This window comes from Hermetia illucens, chromosome 4 (assembly GCF_905115235.1).
Source record: "Hermetia illucens chromosome 4, iHerIll2.2.curated.20191125, whole genome shotgun sequence".
In the NCBI taxonomy this organism is placed as follows: Eukaryota; Metazoa; Arthropoda; class Insecta; order Diptera; family Stratiomyidae; genus Hermetia; species Hermetia illucens.
Genome location: NC_051852.1, coordinates 86033817 through 86058507, shown reverse-complemented (window position 1 = coordinate 86058507; position 24691 = coordinate 86033817). Strand labels below are relative to the sequence as shown.

General features: G+C 40.1%; 1 protein-coding gene across 1 annotated transcript in view; it reads left to right on the top strand.

Annotated features, from left to right (window-relative positions):
* LOC119655796 (neuropeptide CCHamide-1 receptor-like) overlaps nucleotides 1-24691 on the top strand; it is a 725610-nt gene that overhangs the window by 635415 nt on the left and 65504 nt on the right. The window contains exon 5 of the mRNA XM_038061891.1: nucleotides 9273-9740. Coding sequence (XP_037917819.1) covers nucleotides 9463-9740 — 278 coding nt within the window. The 5' untranslated portion in view covers nucleotides 9273-9462. The remainder of the gene's footprint in view (nucleotides 1-9272; nucleotides 9741-24691) is intronic.

Sequence of the window (24691 nt, the reverse complement as noted above, 5' to 3'; positions counted from 1 at the left end):
CGGTATGCCATCGCATCTGGGACAGTTCGGAGAATCATCCAACCCAAAGCGGTACAGATACTGCCTGTAGCAACCACCGTGCCCCGTGAAGAACTGGGTAATGTGGTAGTTGGTATCCCCATGTTTTCGCTCAAGCCACACCCTAATGTTGGGAATGAGCCTGTGCGTCCACCGACCTTTCGCAGACTCGTCCCATCTGCGTTGCCAGAGATCAAGCGACTCTGACCTTGCCGCATTTCTACGCTGTGCATGCCCCTCCATATGTCTTGCATTGTACAGGACACTCATTTCTTTGGCCAGAATGTCAACCGGGATCATGCCTCCCACCACCAATACTGCCTCATCTGATGTGGTTCTAAAAGCACTGCAAACCCTCAAAGCCATCCGCCGGTAAACCGAGTTCACCTGCTTCCGTCTCTGAGAGTTTGCAAGCGCCTCCGCCCACACAGGCGACGAGTAGAGCAGGATGGAGCGCACCACTCCGGCTAGCACCAACCTCCGGCAATGTTTCGGCCCACCAATATTTGGCAACATTTTTGCAAGTGCCGTGGTGGCACTGGCTGCCTTTTGGCATGCATACTCTAGGTGTTCCCTAAAACTCAATTTGGTGTCAATTATTACCCTCAGGAATTTGATAGCCGGCTTTGATACGACCGTATGTCCACCGACCTCCACTTTTACACTGTTATTTTTCCTGCGTTTCGTTTTCAAGACCGCTTCCGTTTTCGCGTCCGCCACGGTCAACCCTGCCTTTTCTAGTCAGGACTTTACCGCTCTCACTGTTTCTGTTGCGTAAAGCTCCACAGCTTCTGGGTGTTTTGCTGCAACAACCACAGCTAGGTCACAAGCGAAGCCGACAATCGTAGTCGCCTCTGGGACGGGAAGAGCAAGCACCCCATTACACATGATATTCCACAACAGGGGACAAAGTACCGATCCCTGTGGTACCCCGGCTGTGACAATGTACTCTTTGGGGCCCTCATCCGTCCTGTACCAGAGAGTCCTCTCTGAGAGGTAGTTTTCCACCAAATTCGCTAAGTATCCGGGGACACCTGTGTCAGCCAACGCCCCTTTAATTCTATTCCACTTGACCGAGTTGAATGCGTTTTTGACATCCAACGCCACCACGGCACAGCAGCCGCCAGAAATCAGTGCACCTTTTGCCAGGTTTCCCACCATGCCAATTGCGTCCACCGTAGAGTGGGCGCGTCGGAAACCAAACTGGCGTTCCGACAAACCATTGCTGGCTTCGACGATGGACAGGAGTCTGTTGTAGATGACTCTCTCCATCATCTTCCCCATTGTATCCAACAGGCAGATAGGACGATACGACCCTGGGTTTCCAGGTGGCTTGCCAGGCTTCGGAAGCGACACCAGCTTTTGCTTTTTCCACTGGGCAGGGAATATTCCTTCTTTTCGGCACGCCTCGAAGGTGTTGGCGAAAAGGTTGAGCCTAGTCCTCGCTGCCAGTTTCAAAGCTCGGTTGGGGATGCCATCCAAACATGGGGCCTTGTTGTCACCGAACCTACCACATATTTCCCGCAGCTCCTTCACAGTTACAGGCGGTATTATGCCGTCATTTGACTGGATAAAAATTTGCCTTCCCTTATTTTCGTGGTGAGGGAACAGAGCGGTAACAATCTGTTTCAGGAGGCGCGGACAGGTCACCTGGGGTGATTTCCGCAGCCTTTTCATCACCACTCTGTAAGCCTCGCCCCAAGGGTTTATGTCGGCATGGTCGCACAGCTGTTTGAAGCAGTTCTTTTTGCTCCTCCGAATGGCTTCCTTTAGGCGGCCACGCAATTGCTTGTGTGCCTCCTCTCGACCGCCGCTACCGGGTTTTCCCCTGAGCCTCTAGCAAAGCCTCCTTGCCCGAAAACACGCGGCTCGCAAACTTGCGATTTTGTTGTTCCACCAGTAGTTGGGTTGCCTACTGGGGAGCAATCGCCTTCTGGGCATAGTAACATCGCATGTTTTCGTCACCCGTCGAGTGATCTGGGTGGCTTCCTCTCCAGCCGTACCATTCAGGGATATGTCGGATGTGAGCACCGCGGAAAACGTGTCCCCCTCGAAAGCTTTCACTGTCCAGCCAAGCATACCACCCGGCATTCTGCGAAAACTCTTTTTCGAGCTCGATCCGTCCTTGATCTCTATGCAGATTGCCTGGTGGTCGCTGTGAGTATAGTCCTCACTGACATGCCAAGCGATTCTACTGGCTAAAGTGGCACTCACGTATGTCAGGTCCACTATAGACCCCAGGCCCCTTCCCCGGAAAGTGTACGAAGACACAACATTCGCCAGTACCACGTCCAGCTCCGCGAATGCTTCGAGGAGAACACGTCCCCTGACATTAGTTATCCGGCTGCCCCATTCAGGAGCCCATGCATTGAAATCGTCTCCTATTATGATCGGCCAACGTCCTCTTGCATCCAAAACAAGGGCAGCAAGCATCCGCTCATACTCGACGAGTGTAGCGCTGGGTGGAGCATAGTAGCTGTAGATGTGGACGCCATTCACCTTCGCTCTGATGAAGCCCCCCTCCGGGTGCTCCATTATTTCCTGAAAAGCTTGTTCTCCACAAGTCCACAGCGCTGCTTGGCCCGTTTGATCTTTGACCCAAACGCTACCACCGCGGTTTCGGTATGATTCACTTAGTATGGCCAAATCGATGTTTTTCTCGCGGATGGTTTGCGCGAGTAGATCCTGCGCCGCCTCGCAGTGGTTGAGGTTGATTTGTATCACCCTCATCTGCGATTTGTGCTAAGGGCTCTCCTGTATTCCGGGCACCTGCTGCTGCCCGCAATGTGCCGATGGTCCACACCCTCCTTTCCTTTGCACAGTAGACAATTTGGGTCAGTTCCGCAGTCCTTGCTGATATGGCCTTCCACTCCGCATCTCCTGCATTGCTTTGACCTGTCATTTGGGCTGGTGCATGACTTCGCAATGTGACCAAAGCCAAGGCATCTAAAGCACCGTTTTAACGCCACCTGTTCCCTAAGGCGACACATAACCCAGCCTATTCTCACTCTCCCTGCTGCTAACAGTTTAAGTGCGTTCTCCACTGGTAGGCTGATGATGGCGGTTTGTGTTCCACCATAGGCTTTCCTCAGCGTTTTCACCACTGACTCTTGTAATCCGGCAAGATCGAACTGTTTCTCCAACGCTTCGCGAACCTCCTCCTTCGTCGTGATTTCATCTATCTCTTTGCAGATTATAGTGATCTCCGGCCTGCTAGCTCTTATGTCGGCTTCTTGTCCTAAAGTCTTCCCGATTTGGCTTAAGAATTTGTCCGCGGTTACATCCTTGGATTTCTTAAGTTCCAACATAAGATCTCCCTTCTGCGACCGTCTAATGCGGCTGACGTTGTCTCCCAAATTGGTGAGTTCGGGGTCTGCCTTCACTTTCCTGAGAATGTCGGCGTATGACCCTTCGCCCCGTTTGGAAATGAAAATCATCTCCGGTCTAATCTTCCTCCGATAATTTCTTTTCCATATGTACATATATTTCATATAAAGTTTGCGTGCATGTTCACTTTTACGTGGGAAATAAAGTTGAAATGTTGACATGCATACGATTTAAATGTAATGTACGCAAGATATTGATTATGTCTTCAATATATATGTATATAAATATTTACATCTTGGAGTTTCGAAAAACATGAAGAAATATTTAGAATTTGTGATTAAGTAACAACAACTTCATTAGTAATTGTACAATTTTGATCAAATATTATTATATTATGCTTGATAAAAAAATGTCAAGCGGTCACGGGTTTACGGTTTCTTACCAGGGCAGAGGCAAATCGTCAGACGCTGCCTCACCTCTGCCCTGGGAGCAACGTGATCGAAGCGGCTCGTAGATGTTAAGTGCTCCTTTTTGGTCCGGTCGGCGGACTTAGGACCCCACAATTCCTAAAAAAAATATTATGCTTGATATTTTCTAAAATTATATTATGCTTTATACTACTACTACTACTACTATGGAGAGTATTTTGGGGCCTGTTACCCCCCTTTTGCATATATTAGGGCCCCCCCTTAAACACAACTTACTGCATGTGTGGGCGTTCACAATTCCCACCAAATTCCGTATCAATCGGTATAGCAGTTTCTGAGAAAATGACGTGTGACTGATAGAAATATTGAACCGATCTATAGGTTTTATTTGGAAAACAAAACCTTTAGCACATAAGTTTATTCCCTCATATACACGTAGCTCACACACTCCTAATTTTGTCCCGTTTGATCTTCTGCAGGGAAAGTAAAAGTTGGTTCGTCATGGTGAAATCCCATGTTCCTACAATTACGTCGCCTTGGATTTTCGGCCATAACATCCTTTAATGTGTTGATGACATTGGTGATGGCCCGAAGACCGTCGAACTCGACCAAGAGAGGAAAGTCACCTCAAACCATAAAATGTTGACGAAATTGGCCGTAAAAGTCTGCCCGCAAATACTGAAATGTCCCGTCGATACGCGCTTGCATGCTTCCAGATTCGCCAGACTTGTGATCAGGTGGAGGGGGTGTGTTTTAATACTTGAATGAGTCGCGTGTCATTTAACTGAAACATGGGAATTGGAAAGATAAAAAAATTCATCCTCAACGGCGCACATGGAGTCGGAAAGCGAAGTTTCATGATGAATTCCATCCTCATTTAATGTTCCAAATGTGAATTTATAGAAAACTACCGAATTATTGGAGAAAGTCGGTTATTGATTATCCCCTCGAGAATCTTGCCCATCGGCCTACCTGGTTTCAGCATCAGCACAACCTTTGTCAACCTTTGTTTTCACTTTGCGAAGAAATACTCTTCATCTAGGGAGACTGCAGCTCGCCAGTCTCATGGTCTTGTTAGAGATTTGATGAACTCTGCGAGCTACGATATCTTGTACTCTTTTCGTTGGTGCAAAACTTTAATCATGTTCCCAAATTACGAAATAAGTTATTAACGCTTGTTTCTAGCTAAGGCGAAATTTCGCACATGCAAATCGAAAGATGATATGAAACGAAACTGCTATTAGAGGGTTGTTGGTTCGATCAAGCTTGGGTTCTTTGCAAGAAAAATTGCGTACGCTTAGCCGCGTCCGAGAAAAGATTTTTTGGCACCTTCATGAGGATGGACGATTGCGCAGCCTACATAAAGACGAAATTTATAAGCAATACCATGACCGTCTAGTTGCGGACTAAATACGGTGAGGATAGTCCAACCCGGAAGCTCCATAAGGGCAACATTTAGACGCCACACCGATTGAAATGAAATTTGGTGGAAAGGCTGGAACTGTAAACGCCTACGCATGCAGTATAACATCATCAGTTTTTTCCACCAAATACCAAGTACAGTTGAATATCAAACGAAATGTATCGATTAGTGTATTCCGAAACCGGTATTAGTTTTGATGAAAGGCGGATTGGGAGGGCTAGAAAGTGGCTACTTATTTACCGGCGCCATTCTTAGAGTACCTAATCGAGGAACCAGAAAAAATCACAAAGCTGCCCCTGTACAGTGCCTACTCTCTGTAACGATACCTGCTAAAATAAAGTTGATTATAATATATTGCTATATTTAGGAGAATTGAGTTGATATTTATATCTGCATATATAATAAAAGATATGATATAAAGCATAATGCTGACGAGTTTGGTGCAAATCACACAATTGCCATCAAAATTATAATAATTCCAAATTGTCTTTTTTTTGCAAATTTGCCTCAATCTAAAACTTTAAATGCTAGTATCACACTAAAGTGAACAGTTCGGCATACTATATGCATAGACATTACGAACTAGGTACAAATGCGAGGTATCTCCACTGAAATATATAAGAAACACACAAAACCTTTCATACCTTCCGGTTTCCCGACTTATTTGTAATTGTTTTTTTGTTACACTTTCAGTTAGACTGCTTTAATTTTATTATGGTCACACTTCATGCTCCGCAACTGATAAGCTCACAGCAGCGAGATAAACACAACCATCCATGGCGGCTGTTAGTCGAACCTAGTCATGCTTAAGGGGGTCATCGCGTGTGAAGGCCGTTTTTTTTGGTTTTTTTCGAATTCTTTTGTGAAGAACTGGATAAAGATTTCACCATAGATTTATTAATATCTTGAGCGTGCATAGTAATTTTTCCAGCCCGATCGCATGGCTGGTTGTTGAAATACAGAGCAATCTATACACCCATCTCCAAAAAAGGTGTTTTTCTGTTGCCACGCTAGAGGGCACTGCGATCATCTTAAAGAAGAAACCTCCTGAAGAAACACATGTAAAGCCTTGGCTTCAATTCTTATGATTTTATTTATTTATTTAATTTAACGGACAACAAACAGAGAAAATTCCAATTAATTATTGTCCTCTGGAGGAGGAGAAAGCGAAAACCAAAAAATAAAATCCTATTCCGCGGTTCCGACATACGGGATGACCCCCTTAATGCGACAGAGAAGCTGGACATGGGGCGGTCTTGCATAGATAGAGGCGTCAATTTCGTTTTCATAGACTTTCTGTGACAGCAGGTCCTCCGCAACGTGGCAGTGGTTCAAGTTCAGCCGAGTGGCTTTCATTTATGTGGCTTAATATTAAAAAATATAAATAGTTCTAATTACAGATGCCCTATTCATTCAGTCATGATAATTTAAAAATATTTTATGTAATTTATTTGAAGTTAGCTTCAATTTTTAAATTAAAGATTGAAGCGGATTTTCTTTTCAAAACGCTATTGGAAACGATTGGTTGCCTGTCTGTCACAGAACGAATTGAAAATTGAACTTGGAAAAGAAACATTGAAACGAAGTTTGGTAGACATATGGAAACTATGAAATGCCATGAATTTGCATCTCTCTGTACAGTATCAAATGGAAAATCTCAAATAGATTGATTTTCTCTACTCAAGGAAATGTTTGAAATTCACGATGTTGCGCTTTTAGGATAACTAGGCATAAAAAATATATCGTATTTTGCTATCTACTCAATTAAACTTAGTGTTTGCTTTTCACTCTTTATTGGAGTATAGGGCATCCACATTATCAGACTGTGCCGCACTTTCACTATGATTACACTTAACGCTCTGTAGATGATTGGCTCACAGCAGACTTTGTGATAGTATATTACCAAAGTTAGTTTTAAAATTGACCGGAAAATCCTAATTAAGTTCATCTAAGAAACACTAAAATGAGCAAAAACATAATGAAAAGGGAAGTGAGGTGGAATTCTCAGAAGCTGCACCACCTAAAAATGTAAGGGAATCATGAAGTGCCTCAGTAGAAAATCCACACCTCGGTATACGTTTCATGCCAACCTCAGTTCGGATCTAGTTAATAATAATGTGTTATTATGTATATTTTCAAATGTTACTGAAAAAGCCCCCAGGTTTTACAGTAGTATTGCAAAATTTTGATGAAGTCTGCAAACAGCAAAGCACAACCTAGGACATGATATTGCATATTTATACTTGCTAAATAATGTTCAACTTGTACTGTGAAGCGAAAATCTAATGCAAGTGTAGTATTATAGATATAGTAGTTTTCAGAATGAGATAGTTGCGTAAAAGGATCTTGAACAATAATGAAGAATTGAATTTTGAACCAAGTAGAATTGGAGCTATCTTTGGCGGGAAGTTTCCTCACACAAGAAAATGAGAAACCTTTCATACTTGAAGTGTCCCTATTTCACTTCTCCTACCTGTTTTTCTCGTCTCCCTCATGTTAATGGTCTGATTACCACTCAATATATTTACCTCAGGATGGACTTTTATTAAGTTTTCTAGATATACAGCTCCAAATCCTTCCCAGCTTGTCACCAGTAGTGACATCGTGTAATCAATAGTAGATTTTGGTTGCCAATAAAGGCGGTTTGCATGATAATATTGATATCGATAGATGACGGATAGAAAAAAAGTAGGTCACAGGGCAGATATGCAGTGTCTTCAAGTGAAGACAGAGTTTGGTATTAAAACTAACTACTATAGATATTAATTACGCCATGACAAGGGGATTATGTCATACTTTTCTAGCAAGAATTATTGGGCGATATTTCAGTTTTCTTTTTCAATTTGTTAATTTAATGGAGTATTTCGTCATCTATGAGAGGAGTACTTAGGTCTTAATGTAAAGTACTGCTCTATACCAACCAACGTACATTTGTTATTATTCGGAGAATCTTCGACTGTGTTTATTGTTTGATGGACCAGTTTGGTGTTACAAAATTTCATTGCACCTCATAACTGAATTCCGAAAATCCAGATGGGTTTAAATAACGGCTTATTCAAAAGTGTCTTGTTATCTGGTGATAAGATTTTATTGATTAACCAGTAGGTGGTTTGCATTTTTAATTTGACTCCAGTTCTTTTTCTGTCTTTTGCAAGTCATTCATTGATCGAGGTGGATAGTATATCTGACATTGCCATTTTATCCAATATTGATTCGATTTTAGCGGGTAAGTTTTTCGATTTAGAGTAAAAGTAACATCAAGCATTTAGCTTTCATTGGCGAGGACTCTCCATGTCGTCAGCTATTGCTTAGAATTTTTTGGATAAAACTCGTAACAAGGCACCTTTTCAGGATTGTTTTGAAAAATAAGGATCGCCATGTTAGCTGCTGCATAGATGCGTATATATGTATAAGCAGATTTATCGTCGGTTAGTAGGTCGAAAACAAATCTTAGAAACCATAATGGTCCTAGTACGCTTCCTTGGGGTACATCTGCTTTGATAGAAGTATGTTCGGATTTAAGGCTTTTGTGCTTCAATCCTTAGATGGTGATTGTTAATATTTAACATAATTGATGAGGATAATCACCATATATATTAATAAATACAATGCAGTACCATCGAATTATGGAAACTAAGAAAATAAAAAAATGTAAACTAAACTTAAGGGCCATCCTCAGAAGGTACCCGCAAAATCAGAAAAAAATTAACGAAAAAATTAATGAATGCATGACATCTGGGCCTCAAAATATTCCGCTTACTGACATTTGCTCAAATAGAGTTAGTAATATTGTACTATTATTTTGAAGTTTGCTGGAAGCCATCCCTTCCCCCGCAGGTATATTGGTGACAACAATTGCTAATCATGCCGAGAAGTTCATACGCATGGCTTCTTGTTTCTGTATAAAAACTATGCTTGTGTATGTATGTAACTATGTATATATTAGGTACTTTGCGGTTGTGTTTAAGCCTATGGCAATAAACGCGGATCATATTTCATACCTCTTATATAATATTTCAATCCTAAAGCTTTTCATTATGGCTCTTAAATCCATTATTTGGTTTCTTTCATTGCAGAACGCAAATTATATCAATGCCAAGTGACAAATCGATGCAGCACATTTTTATAATCACGACTTCAATGCCAGTGAATAAAAACTGAAATCAATATCAAAACGCAACCATTATCTTGCATTTTTCAAAATCAATTATGATTATTGCTTGAAGGAGCAGTATTACATGTGACAGAAGCAGAATATCTAAGGAGATGGCCCTTTTCATCGACAACGACCGTTCGCATCACCAGCAGCAGCATTTAAGCTTCGATGAGTTCGGCGAGAATACATCACAACATTTCATCACGACAGAGCAACATTTATGGGTCACGAACGCGACCGAGGTGCCATACACTCCTTATGACCTTCGACCTGAAACGTATATTGTACCAATTTTGTTCGCCTTGATTTTCATCGTGGGTGTGGTTGGGAATGGGACACTGGTGGTTGTATTCTTACGGCATAGGGCAATGCGGAATGTGCCTAACACGTAAGTACCAACCCACTTTTTGACTGAAAGCAAACATGAAGTTACAATATTGATGAGATTATTGTTGGGAAAGGATCACACGTGTTATTAGATTGGATTAATTTCAGTTTACTTCATGGCGGAGATCCGAGATAAATGAGGGGATTTAAAGATTATATGTGGCGTCTGAACAGTCCTTATTGCTTTGATTCGTTATCATTTAATGGGACGATTGCAAAATGATATATTGTTAGTTAGGATAATGAAAGTGGTTTCATTTATTTGATTGGAATAAGAGGAAAATACAAAGCCTGAAACATTTGGAGTAGTTCACATGAATTTAAACTCTTGAACATCTCAATTATGTTCACCTTCACGTTGCAAATAAAGTACATTTTCACCTTTGAAACGTTTGGTGAAGAAGGAAAAATTGTACTCATCAAGTACCAGAAAACAGCATAAAAATTATCAAGGTATTAGTTTATCTAGAAATTTATTCTTGAGCGTGAAATATCTATTATATAGCATCTTGGGATACCGGAAGCTGGGCGCTTGAAGTATAAAGGTTTATTGTTCATCTTATGTGAGAAGCTCTCTATACATTCCAGAATGCAAAATATTGCACATACATATCAAGGACATAAATACTGTGTCCATCCTAAATAAACAGGCATTGTTTATTACCGCAAGACGGTGCACACATATATATGTGCCTATTTAAATTGATTTAACGCATTTTCACGTATTTACTCTGTGCGCAAAAGCATACATATATATACGTAAATTAAAAATTGCACGTGTCTATTATATTGTTCGCTATCCGCAAGCTTTACTAGCACTTACATATATATATACATTTCTACCTCGAGTAATTGACACTGATATGCAAATAACTAAAAAAAGTCGAACGATTTGATGATCGGCTAATGAAGTTCAGCATTATATCAGCTGATCGCACTATTCACTTCTTCACCGCATACGAGTCTCAGATAGGTCGACCTGATGACGAGAAAGATCCCTTCTGGCGACTTCTCGATGAAAAGACTTGTAACTGGCCTGCTAATGGCTATATCATTATTGCCGGGGACCTTAATGGTCATATATGCGAAAAGGCAGACGGTAACAGGTGCCATGGGGAAAAGGGGTTTGGAGCGCGCAATGAGGGTGGCGAGCATATAATCGATTTTACGGACACCCATGATCTTACTATGATGATATGTATGATCGTACTAATGAATACGTGGTTCATCAAACGATTCTGCCATCTTCCTACATTTTATGGTGGGAACGAGAAAACGAAAATCGATAATATCCTCATGAGACGCCGGCATTTTACTACCATCACTAATTGCAAAGACGTTAATTCGTCCTGCGAATTAAACCACCGATAACACCACCTGAGGAACGCACTGACTCACCGCGCATTAAATGGTGATGATTTCGTGAAGAAGAAAGAAGAAACGATTTCACTTACGTGATTACCAACCATTACCTATGTAGAAGAATCATGGAATCAACCTTCGGGGTCACCAAGCCAGGTAAGCGGTACATAAACCGAGAGACTATGGAATGACGATGTTGAAATTCATTGACTTGATAGCCAGGGTAAAACTGTACATGGCTATGAGAGAGTCCGGTATCCCGACGAAACTGATAAGACTGAATAGGCTGACCCTGACCAATGTGCGAAGCCAGATAAAAACAGCAGGATCATTCTCAAGTCCATTCGACATCAACAACGATCTGCGACAGGGGGATGCCCTATCATGCGTCCTCCTTAACCTGGCCCGGGAGAAAGTGATCCGTGATGCAGAGGTAAATGGCTACTGGCCTATACTGACGATATCGACATCATAGGAAGAACCACTCGAGACGTACAAACTGCCTTCATCCAGATCGAGCAGGTAATAGTTGACGCGAGGTCTTGGCCTGCACATCAATGAAGGCAAGACAAAGTATATGGTGGCATTGTCAGCACCGAAAACCAACCGACCAACAACATCAAACCGCACTGGTCAAACGGAAAGAATAAAGAGGAAAATACAACTTTGAGATGGTTGATAATTTCTCCTATCTAGATTCGAAAATCACAACCGATAACAGCTACGATGATGAAATCCACGCACGGCTGTTGTCAGCCAACCGAGCCTATTTCACTTTACAAAAACTGTTCCGCTTGAAACGTCTCAACATAGGGTCAAAGCTATTACTATACAAGACAACGTCCTCATGTATTCCTCGGAGGGTTCTTAGCAAGAAGAATTGCGAACTCTTGGCCGCGTTCGGGAGAAGAATCCTCCGAAGAATTTTTGGCCCTCTACATGAAGACGGACGATTCCGTAGCTTACATAACGACGAAATCTATGAGCGATACCGGCTCGCGAAATCCGGCTCAATAGGTTACGGTGGGCGGGTCACTTAATCCGTATGGATGAGGATGACCCAGCCGGGAAAGTCTATAATGACAATATCTATGGTAGAACAAGAAAACGAGGCAGACCCTGCCTAAGATGGAGCGATAGCGTAGGTGAGAATGCCAGACAGCTTATTGGGATATCGAATTGGTGGACCTCGGCGCAAAACCGGGATGTCTGGAGTTCCTTATTAAGGCAGGCCTAGACCGGATACCGGTTGTTGCACCGTTGATGATGATGATGATGCTGAAATGAAGGTCCCTGAAAAGAAACGTCTCCACCACTAGTTTCTCGACGATAAAACGCTGGCCAATTGGCAAATTTATAAGAATGCCAACCGGGAAGCAAACAAAGCGATCGCTGTCACCCGAGCAGCACATTATAAAAATATTTACGATAAACTAGCGAGAGAAATTTGTATCGGCTTGCCAAAAGCAGAAACGAACACATACAAGATATCGAACACTTCTGTTGGGTTAATGACAAAAACTCTCTATGGTTCTGAATGTTGGCCGACTATAAAAGACAATGAACAGCATCTTTCGATAATGGAGATGATGTTGCATTGGACTGGTGGCTTGACACATTTTGACCACATCCGAAATGAGGATATCGCGATCGCGCAGTGTTGTCCCGATCGTGGGAAAACTGTGAGGAAGGGCTCTTCGACGGTATAGTCATGTAATTCGTGCTAACGAGAATTCACTTGCCAAGATTTGCCTGAACATCGTCTGAAGGCAGACCGAAACAACGGTGGCTTCATACACTGGATGGGGATTAGAAAGCCTCTCGATTGCATCTCGATCAGGTATTTGATAAAATAAAATGGCAAAACCAATCACGATGAGTCGACCCCGCTTGTGAACGGGACAAAGGCTGAAAAAAAATATTACAATGTAATATCATTATTTTTTTATATTACTGTGTAAACATTGAAAATGCAATATTTTTTTCGCAGCGATGATATTGTGAAATATGGTCATTATTGTAATCATCATACTTACATATATACTACAGAAAGAATTAAAAAGGAACATAATCTCTCATAATTTATTTACCTATAAATATCGATTTAGCTTTTTTGTTCAGAAATACATTTACTTTTTGATATAATACACATAAATAACATGAATTTTGTAAATGGATGTTAGTTTATACTTGCATTTTTTCAACCTCAAAATTTTCTTATGTTTAATCCATAAGTTAGTAGGAAATGGGAATGTTCATCTCTCAGTGGGATCTGCATCGTGATTTGACGTCGAATATTAGTCGACTCCGCTGTGAATGAGTACCTGAGTCAAATCAGGGCAATAATCTCGGCCGAGCGCAATGCTGACCACATTGCCTCTTACAATGTACTATAGTGAACCGTTACAGTCTTGAATGAAGTGCTCTTACAAACTTCAAGGCTCTGATCCAATATGAATTGTTTCCCCAACGATTATTATTATTATTATTTTTATAAGTTGATTACCTCTTCATCCGCGGTAAGAAGAATACGATGGACGCGGAATACGCATCCTAAAATGCTGGTGTCATAGCCTCGCCAGCCGACTGTGGCGCCTTTACACGCTTTAGAGTAGGTTCACCACATGCAATCCACACAGATGGCGATCGTTTTGATTCTGGTGTGGAACAATGGAGCCATGTTTCGTCTATTGTCACATATCGATGGATAAATTTGGGTTTTTTTTAAGAAGGAAGAGCTTAAAACATTGCTCAGAATCGTCAACTGGGTGTTGTTTTTGGTCGATTGTGAGCTCGCGCGGCATCCACAGACCCAAACATACATGCACGGTATGTCGAAAACGTTCCTTTGATATCCTTAGAGCCTCAGCTATCTTAATCAACTTCACTTTGCGATCATCCAAAATTTTTTATGGACTTTTGGATATTTTCCACGTCCACTGCGTGCATCGCCCCCGGGGCCCGTTTCGTTTAAACTCAGCAAACCGCTTCGCAACTTTTGATTTTCCTGCCGCAAAGTCCGAATGATGTTTACCAGCCAATCCTTGGCTTCAACAGTATTTTTTTTCACCAAATAGCAATCCTTTACTCACACAAAATTTCTTTTTGTCAATCAATCAAATGTATTTAATACTGGTAGCGTCACATGTGTATTAGCTTAAGAACTTTTCCGCCCAACCGGTCCATTGAATTATTGTTCTAAAACATGACGCATCGGATTGGAAAGGTATTGAATCACAGAAGGGGATTTTTTTCGCTGGTTCATACAATAATAATAACAGTCGTACCAACCCAATTGGATCTTGGGCCTCACAGCACTTTATTTAATACCATAACGGTACACTATAGGGTAATCGTCTCCTGTAAAAGGTAATGTGGTCAGCATTGCGCTCTTCCGTGATTATTATCCTGATTTGATTCAACTGGTACCCAACATTCAATCACGATACAAATGCCACTGCCAGCAGTGGTTGCCATTTATGGGCCTGAAGTTCGAGCAAATGCTACTGATGTTCAACCAGGTTAAGGTTTACTGATCGGGTAAACAGATAGAGTTGGCACGGACATTAGGATCGCTGGAAGACAAATGGTTGTTCTATGCCTAAGGTGGCGTTTTACGACACATTAAAGTATGCTTCCTTTTCATATGCTAGTCAATAAATACCAATCTGCTCACTCTGATCACTTTGAAGACCCAACTTAACTGATTCTCACCACCATGCTCGTATGCTTGTATGCTTGCTTGTATGTATGTCGCTAGTTTTAAACTAGCCTAAACTAGAGCCATACTGCCTTCTACTAAACCCAACCAGGTTGTATTTACTTTTGCCTAACCAGCGAACTGAATAATAAAAGCCTAAAATTTTTATTATATGCTCTTTCACAAAGTCAGATTGCTTTCCTGATTATTTTCAGAGATGAGCGATTTTGTTTTAGTTGTATTTTACAGGGGATAGTTTGAGCGTATCCTCAAATGGCTATCGCAAATATAATAGAAGAACAAAATTTTGTCCTCTGTTCTTCTTCTTCTTTTTTTTTAGCCTTTGCAAAATTTGGAAGTGGGGTCAACTCGTCGTGATCAGCTCCGCTATTTTACTTTATCAAAAGCCTGATCTGGATGTAGATGCAAGGCCTTCAAATCACCATTATATCAAGGGACCGAATTCGATGTTCAGACAAATCATGGCAAATGAATTCTCGTTAACGCGAATCACATGACCATGCTGTCGAAAAGCACCTTACATTCCACATTTCGATCGCGAATGTCCTCATTTCTGACGTAGTTAAGGCGTATTACGTCCCCAGTTCAATGCAATATCTTTGCACCAATTGCGATGAGACGCCCTACATTGTCTTTTATAGTTGGGCAGCACTCAGAACCATAGAGGGTGATGTTTTTATAGTGAACAGTGGAGTGTCTTACAGATAGATTACCTCTTCCTCTTTCAATAAGATCGACAATTTTCTCCTCTGGCCATAGTATTTGCCTTGCCTTAACAAATATTACATTTCCTATTTGTGACAACCAAAATTCGTTCCAATTTTTCACGTGGCAGTATGGCTGTGAATCAGTAAGCTTCGTTGCTACCAGACCTGTATCACTATCAATGTGTCGATAAATCGTAACATTGAAGACACTTTCATAGAATTTAACATAGGGGATCACAAGAACCCTATTGGGATCACTAGCCATATATGCAGTTTTGCAAATATTTTTCTTGCAATTGCGTTAAGCTCTGGCAACTACTGGGGCTCGTTGTACATTGACCGGTTATCTAGAATGAATAGAAAAACTAATAATCATTCTTCGCTCGACAGGAACTGCACGATTTTTTGTCCGTTCGTTATCTTATTCCTTTTTACAGAACGTTCTAAAATACCCCAGAATTAACCGCTTTATATCGGAAGACATTCAATGAGAAAATATTAAAGCCTGATTTGTTTTACTTGGATACATACATAGCAATGGTGATTTTCAATGAATTCTTTATTTGAACATATTTCTAGAATTATAGCTTCGTGATTTGTTGCTACCCGATTCCTAGTAAGCGAATGTTCTAATTCCATTCAGTTGATACATAGTCCTATTTTAACCAAGCGTGAGCAGAATTTTTCTTTTTATTGGATTGAAAAAAAATATCCTCCACAATGGGGGTGAAATACAGAAATCATGGAACATTTTACATTGGGTGGAAAATATTATAAATTGCAATAAAACCGACTAAATGGAACTTGATTGAAGTGTTATTATGGCATGTTACTTCCTATAAATTATGTACGAGTTCATTTTCATGGACATGGTTGGGAGTGTATATTTATGCTTGAATTTGGGCTGTCCCATTTATGTAGTAACATGGTGATGAAATTGCCCTTCATAGTGGGTTATCACGCAAATTTCCTACTAATGGGGATGGATATTCCGATCGAGTTTTGGTTTCCCATAGCTCAATCAATACTCTGCTAGTGTTGTATATATGCTTGAAAATCGATAATTATCATTCCACCGAAATAACCGATAATATAATAATTACTACTAATCAATAGAGCATCCTTCTTAATTAATCGTTACCAAAGTCGATAACCTCAATTTAACAAGTAATTGATTTATTATTATGATATTTTAATGTAGTACAAAATATGTAAAATATCATCCAAGTAGGGCAAACATTAACGGCTACTTCATCGCGACGGTTTCTCTTACGACTTGGTCATCGAAAGTTATCGTTAGGATAAAGTTGATTATTGATACAAGAAGCAGAAAAAGAGTATGCGTGAGCTAAATTAATTATTTTTAAGACAAATTTGCATCTTTCGATTAAATAAAAGTTTCTGTTGAAGCGAACAGAGGCACTTTTAGTTTGCTATGTTTACCTAATTTCAATGGATGGCTTATTGAGAGAGTTGTTTCCGCAAATTTCAGCCTCTCCAGTTATGTTATGTCCTACTAAAGTTCAAACACGCCAATTTCTGGCCGCTGGGGTAAGTAAATAAACTACTAAAGGCCCTGATCGAGCGAGGAATGCCTTTTACATGGGTTCGTATTCCCTAAGTGGTATGGTTCCACCGCGAAAGCCCTTGACAACCAAATAAAGGGTGCCCGGGAAGTAGGGATAAATTTGAATTTGGCGCCATTTTGTCCTGTGATGCCGTGGTTTTTTACATTTGTTACCTAATAACCTTCCCATTAGTAACCTACCACGTTTGTTACCTAATAACCTTCCCATTAGTAACCTAAAAGTGTTAGTGATGGAGCAGATGACATGAGTAACATTTCCACAAGGAATAAAAATTCATTACAAAAACAATGAAAGGCCCACGGCAACCGGTCGTAAATTATATGTGACACTTGGTAGTAAAGTTCGCCATCCAAGTATAGTTTTGCCTGTCAGTTACATTTGAGTAACCCGCATTTGACGGCGGCCGTTACGTGGATGGGATGCAATTGTCTGTCAGTTTTGACTGTTGTCGCAGCTATTGATCGAATGAAAAATTATTCGGTCAACCGCCCAAATATATTTGTTTAAGCTATAAGCGAGGATTTCCTGTTCGTTTAGGCTGTAAAGCAAGAATTTTCTGGGCGTCTTCATCGCTAATGAACATTTTTGATAAATTCTCAGACACGAATATATCTCAAATCCTGGTCTCAAGTCCTCCCACGTCCAGTGTTGAATTAATGATGTTGCAGCTTGCCGGTACGTGAATGGTGCATTCAGTTCAACTGGAAGGCGGATGCATTGCGGGCTCTTCCGTCGAACTGTACGTAGATTTCGAGCTTAACGTTGCTCCAACCAAATCCTCAGTTCGTAAGTTGCTCTGGGAATTTGAGATCACACGAGGAAGGCCACGATGTGACAGAAGAAAACACTGATGTCGTGCATGACAATGCGACTGTGACACTCAGAAAATCAGTTCGCTGACGGTCCAAACGCACAATGGGTACGTCAATAGGCGGCACTGAAAAATTTGGGGTATCGAAAGACCGCAAGTCACTGCGAAAAATGAGATGCGTCACTACACAGTAGTGCGATGTAAAACTCGATTTAATGTCAGTCTGTGCGTCTCCTCGTCTATCTGTCTATTTGTCCAGGAGAACGGCTGGAGCTCATACATGTGAAAGTAGTCATGTGAAATTAGCAGTTTTTAGAACTAATCCTATTTCTGATATCCCGCGATATATAAGCGAAGGAGGGTTCTCACGGTCTGATCAACTGGAAATCTAGGCCTCGAAAGCAGCCGAATCTGATATCTGCTTAAATAAGGTTAATAATGGCATATTACCCTATCTTAGAAATTATACCCGATAGCCTCTTAAAGTTCGTCCCAAGAGTACAAAATTTGGCATATATGTATGGAAGGTTAAGGTTTTCTATTCCGTGTGAATATACGTCATCATAATATTTCTCCGCCTCGGAACTTCTTTCTTTTACATTTTTTACCTTTTAGTTGTTTTTAGATATTTGTATATCAGAACCAATTACTCGAGACACATATCCGTATATGTTATATCAATGTAGTTTATGGGTTTTGGCCAAACCCCCCTACGGACAAAACTGTGAGATATATGTAGACATGTACATACATAGGCAGTCAGAAGCAATCTGCAATGAAAATGAAAGAACGTGCACCCAAAATATCGCACCCAAGAAACAAATCGGGAAACCGGAAGCTAGACGCTTCAGGTATGAAAGGTTTGTGTATTTCTTTTATAAAGTGATTTGAGTGTGCATTTGCCCCATTAGTATGTAGCATGTAATATATTCATATATTATGTAAAAATATCTACTTTCAAGTGATATTGACATTCAAAGTCTTGAATTTACAAATAAGTGACAGTTTTTACCTATTATAACTTTGTTAGTAATAGTGCGATCTTCACCAAATTTGGAGGACCATGGTCTATGCTGTTTTACACAAACTCTTAAAAACTGAAAATGTAGCCAGCACTCAAGGAATCTTATCCAGGAATGAAGCATTGAAAGGCCAAACTGCAAATGCTTTTAAAATATGGCCTTTACTAAAAAATTGTCTATATCTTTAAAATCCTTTAAAACCGCCTGATAAAGAAAATTGCTAAAGCTTGGCGGCATATTCGAATTTCAAATTTCATTGCCATCGTATTTGAAGACTTAGCCACACATACTGCCAGTTTCCACTCGTACGCAGCTAAAAATTGAAAATATTCTTTGATATGTCTCCAAACTCCAACTCCATCATTCACATGAGTGCACTTTATATGATGAGGGTGTTATACATGCCTTAGAGAGCAATAAGTTCGCGTGAAATGCACAGTTTTACCTTACATAGCTTTGTTATAGTAGTTGGATTGCCTTCAGAATTATGCCCTATATTGTTATCATTATTATCATCAACGGCGTAACAACTGGTATCCGGTCTAGGCCTGCTTTAATAAGGAACTCCAGACATCCCGGTTTTGCGCCGAGGTTCACCAATATTGTCCCTGCCACCAATGCCGAATTTTTGGTGAAACCACTTTAGGAGGTTTTCATAATCAACTTTATTTTTCATTGCTAAGATGGTTAGTCAAAATATTCCAGATTCCTTTAGATTTTGTGGGAGTAGGAACGACAGTTTATTGAGTACAGGGTAGGGCCGGCCGTCCAGGGAGTTATCGCTTTAGGTTCTTACGAAATCTGGTAGCATTATGTAAATAGTCATGTTGTCATGTTTTTCTCAAAACGACGTTTTTCGCACTTGCGGGAATTTTAGCCTATATTTTTAACGGTGCCCATTTTGCATAATTAGTGAAAAACAAGTCGGGAAACTGAAAGCCGGTAGGTAGAAAAGGTTTTGTGTTCCCTATGTGATAGACTTTGAGTTATTTACGCAAATAATTTGCTCTGCAAAATATTCCACCGATTATAGCTAATTCCATACGATTTACACTAGGAGTTCAACATTACTATTATAGCAAATGTGAAGAAGTTCACCAAACAGATACAAAAAATGACTCACCTAATAGCAGCAAAGAGGCTGGCAACTGCTTTATATATGGAACTTTAAGGGGGTCATCCCGTGTGTCGGATCGGCGGAATCGATTTTTTTTTTTGCTTCAATTGTATCTAGGTATAAGTGTAGAATATATGGGCAAAGTGATTTTTTGATATTCGGAGTCGTTCGGTAATTACAGTATTAAACAGGTAATATGTCACATACGAGATTTATGTCGATCGCCGTAATAAAGCGCGTATTTATCGGTCCCAATGACGTTCCATTCACTTCGGTGAAAGGACAAGAATTGAAGCCAAGGCTGTACATGTGTTTTTTCAAGAAACCTAAGGTTTATGGGTTAGGTATAGCAGGTCAATGGTCAATTAAGATTTAGTGGCTAAAAATCACATTCTAATTTTTAAATGCGTTTTTCTCGAAACTGCATATTGAGAATCTGCTGCCATCATAGCCCAAAATCTATTCAACCAAATTCTTTGAAATTTTCACGATTTATTTAGAACATATTTCTACGGTCCGCAAACTAAGATAATTGCCATCGATTCCGTAGTTTTTTTTATTCATTAGAAGAAGTCTTGAAAAAACACCAAGATGATCGCAGCGTAGCAGCAGAAAAACACCTTTCTTGGAGATGGGTGTATAAATTGCTCTGTATTTCGATAATGAACTATGCTATCGGGCTGGAAAATTTATTACCATGCTCAAGATATTAATAAATATATAGTGAAAAATTCGTACTTGTATCGTTATCCAGTTCTTCCCAAAAAAATTCTAAAAAAAGCAAAACAAAACGTCCTTCACACGGGATGACCCCCTAATATTCGACTCGAATGGCAATTATTTCCTTTAATTATGACGTCAGCATCTAATTTGCATGTCTTCAGCTGCAGTAAATTCCCGCGAAATTGATATGTTTGAACTACAAACTTTGGCACTAATTGCCGGATTATCATGAAACTTGACATGCGTATGCAACACATTATCCCCGGGCGCAAAATGTTGTGCTCCTAGGATGAATTTAAGGGGAGTTCTTTAGTTAATTTCTAAAAGCTGTGAATACACAATTAGTAAATTTATTTGAACAGATATCGAATTGGGACATATTTGAGGCCTAGATTTCACCTTCTGATTTTATCGGATTTTTGGGTTGAGTGGTTTCCGTCAATGAGTCCTATCTCACTTTAAGTATGTACATTTTGGCTCCTCACTCGCGCACTTTACAATTTGCATCAAAACTAATACCAGATTCGGGAAGTACTAGTCTAGGTCTTTAATTTGATACCGCGAGTGACTATATTCAATGAATGAATGAAATTCTTACATCCCCCCCTTTGCATGGATGGGTAGCCCCCCTTTAAACTCCACATAAAATTACTCACTGTATGCGTGGAATTTCATATTTCTCATATATCCACCAAATTCCTTGCGGATCGCAAATGCTCCGGAATATGAATAAAATAATGTCCAAATTTTATTGAATTCCGAATAATTATTCATACTAAAAAACTTAAAAAAACTACGTGATGAAGGGCCTTCTAAGGTGGTTTCCCTCTTAAAGGGTCATCCCGTGTGAAGGCCGTGTTTTTTTCGGTTTCTTTAGAATTTTTTTGTGAAGAACTAGATAAAGATACAAACACGAATTTACCGTAGATAGATTTACTAATATCTTGAGCATGCGTTGTACTTTTCCAGCCCGATAGCATAGCCCATTATTGAAATACAAAGCGAAAGGCGTTTTTCTGCTGAAGAGAAAGAAAGAAAAAAAAAGTCAACGGCATTTTAACATGCAGACTCAACTGCAGTCCGCAAATTAGGATTATTAAAAAATATTAAAAACTAAATTGTTGGTGCCGCGTTAAACTTTTTTTGTGAATTTTGGTATTTTTTAAGGTTTTGTTTGCAAAACAAAATTTATTAAAATCGGTTCAATGTCTGTCTGTGCGTCTATCTGTCTGTCTGCCACACGCACTTTTCTCAGAAACAGTTGAGATTTAGGGGCGGGGGGTGTAAAAATTTTTTCACCGAATATAGTCATGTGGAGTATCAAATGAAAGCTGTCGATTAGTACTATTCGATGTCGATCTTATTTTTGACACTTGTTAGAAAGTCGGGGAGTGGGAGGGATAGAAAGTGATGATTTGTTTAACGGACCCATTCTCAGAAACTACCCAACCGAAAAATCTGAAAAAAATCATGAAGCTTTCTCCATATGATGCCCAGGCCTCAAAATACACGCCATATCGATATCTATTCAGGTTAAGTTAATAATAGTATATTACCATATTTTTGGGAAAATTGAGTAACACCCCCCTTAAGTTTATCTCAGAGTTATAAAAGTTGGTATAAGTATAAAATATAATATGAAGCATATTATCCCCAAGTTTAAGTTTGATCTAAATCATACTATTAGTAACAAAATTACAGTAGCTCAAAGTTGTCTTTACCTAAACTACTAAATTTGACATGCTAAATGCATATACATAACGGGCTACGTACAAATGGGATAGTTCTATACTCAAATACACTCACAAAGGAAGCAAACAAAACCTTTCATACCTGAAACGCCCAGCTTCCGGTTTCCCGACTTGTTTAAGGCTTTTTTAATGAATAAAAAAAAAACTACTGAATGAATCACAATTATCCTAGTTTGCGGACCGTAGAAATATGTTCTGAATAAGTCGTTTCGAATAAATTTTTAAAATATCCTATGTCACAAGACAAGTACATCCACTCGACGGCGGAGTTTCAATGACGCATTCAGAATTTGGGTATACATAGTAGCCCGTATTCGCCGCTGGTCGTTTTGCAGATCGATTTTCTTTCACGGCAATATTCTGCATACGAAAACCAGTGAATAGCGAATACATCCAATGCACCTATTGTATTCTTGCACAGAGATGCGATTTCAGTACCAACTTTACAAGAATTCGGACAGGCGAGCATCTTTCAGACCACCAACTCGAGAATGGGTTCCGTGCAGAATTCCTAGGTACTTGTAGAAGTCTATCTAAGTCATAGCTTGGATGTGGAGGTCACTAATGTTATGTTCGGCATGCGGCTCGTAATGACGTTTGCGGATGGCCTGAATTCCACATTTGTCTAATCCGAATTCCATTCGAATATCATGGCTAAACGTGTCTACTATTCAGAACAAACTTCTAAGATGGTCATCAAAAATGAAAGGAGACTCAAAGAATCTCCCAAGAAAATACCTCTTCGTATATGGACGAAAATGCACTTCCGTTTATGGATAGGCTCGGAGGTATTGGCATCCTCAGATAAACACACTGCTGAGGTGATATGCACCCCTTCTATGACTGCCGCCGAAAACTTTATTGGCTTCGAATCAATGCCAGCCAGATATAGGAAATTGATTAGCCAGGTATGCGGCACGCTGTTAAAAGCTTTTAGTCGATATAGCAACTAAAGAGATTTCCTTGGCCTCTAGTTGCTTATCCTACAAATATCGAGTTGATAATGGGTTGAGCTTTATAAGCCTCTATTTGTTAGACAGAATTGACCCTTCCACTAATAGCGGATGTTATCAGTTTGTGGAGGCTTGGTAAACAAGTAGCCAACCTTATGCCTGTGTGGTCCTCACTGTGTGGTTTTCAGGGAGAAAGCAGGTAATTTCCGCAGTGAGGAAAGGTGGAAATTCCTCCGGCCGACTAATGGGCTAACTTTTGCTGTGTGCCAACCGACCATGTATACGGTACTAGCAGTGTTCTGCCTTAGAGAGCCTCGACGACGTTTCAGATGAATTTTCCATTTTGGATTCATCGATCATTAAAACCAATGACCGTGCAATCAGATTGTAGTTGCAGCAACGACATATCACCACATAGTCGAGATGTAGTTTCATTATTGATTTGAGATATACTGCTCGAAGTTGCTGGAGATGTCTGGGAATATCTGGTCTATGCAAAGAATCCAAGAACTTTGTCAGATGCTTGCATCCTTTCCAAGCTTTGTAATGGTCTGATGAATTGTTCGGTAGCTGCTACCGCCGATACGTGCCCTTGAATCTTGTTATAATGTTCGCACTGTTAGTGTTGGTCTCTTGTGGAGCTTTTGTGTTACCTTTTTTCTTCAATCTTCTTCGTGAATATAATCGATTGCAGCTTGGTCTTTTGTCATTTAAAAATAATGTTATGGCTGCATTGTGAATTTCTTTTGTACTTGGTACCGTTTATGGTACCATTTATTTAAAATAAAACTGAAATGAAGTAAGTAAAATTAAGTCGGAGAAAAGTGTATGCAGTAATTCGCAATCCAGTGCAATTGGACAAATTCCCTTAGTTTTGCGCACTATTCAAAATCATAATTCAATAACTATTGTGAAGTTTCGGGATTGTAAGACATAAAAAGTAGAAAAGAAATTCGGTGTTTCAAGTATGAAAGATTTTGTGGATCTTTTGCCTAAGAATACTTCAGTTTATGATGACTCCATACATGGCTCATAGTATTTAAGTAATCCAATTAAGTAATTATGATTACTTATTATTTTTATTGAAATATTTAAGCGAACTCAATGCGAATTTTATACAGCAAACTCAACGCGAATTCTATACAGTAAACTCAACTCAAATTCTATTTTCAAAAAGGACTTCCATCTTCTTTAGC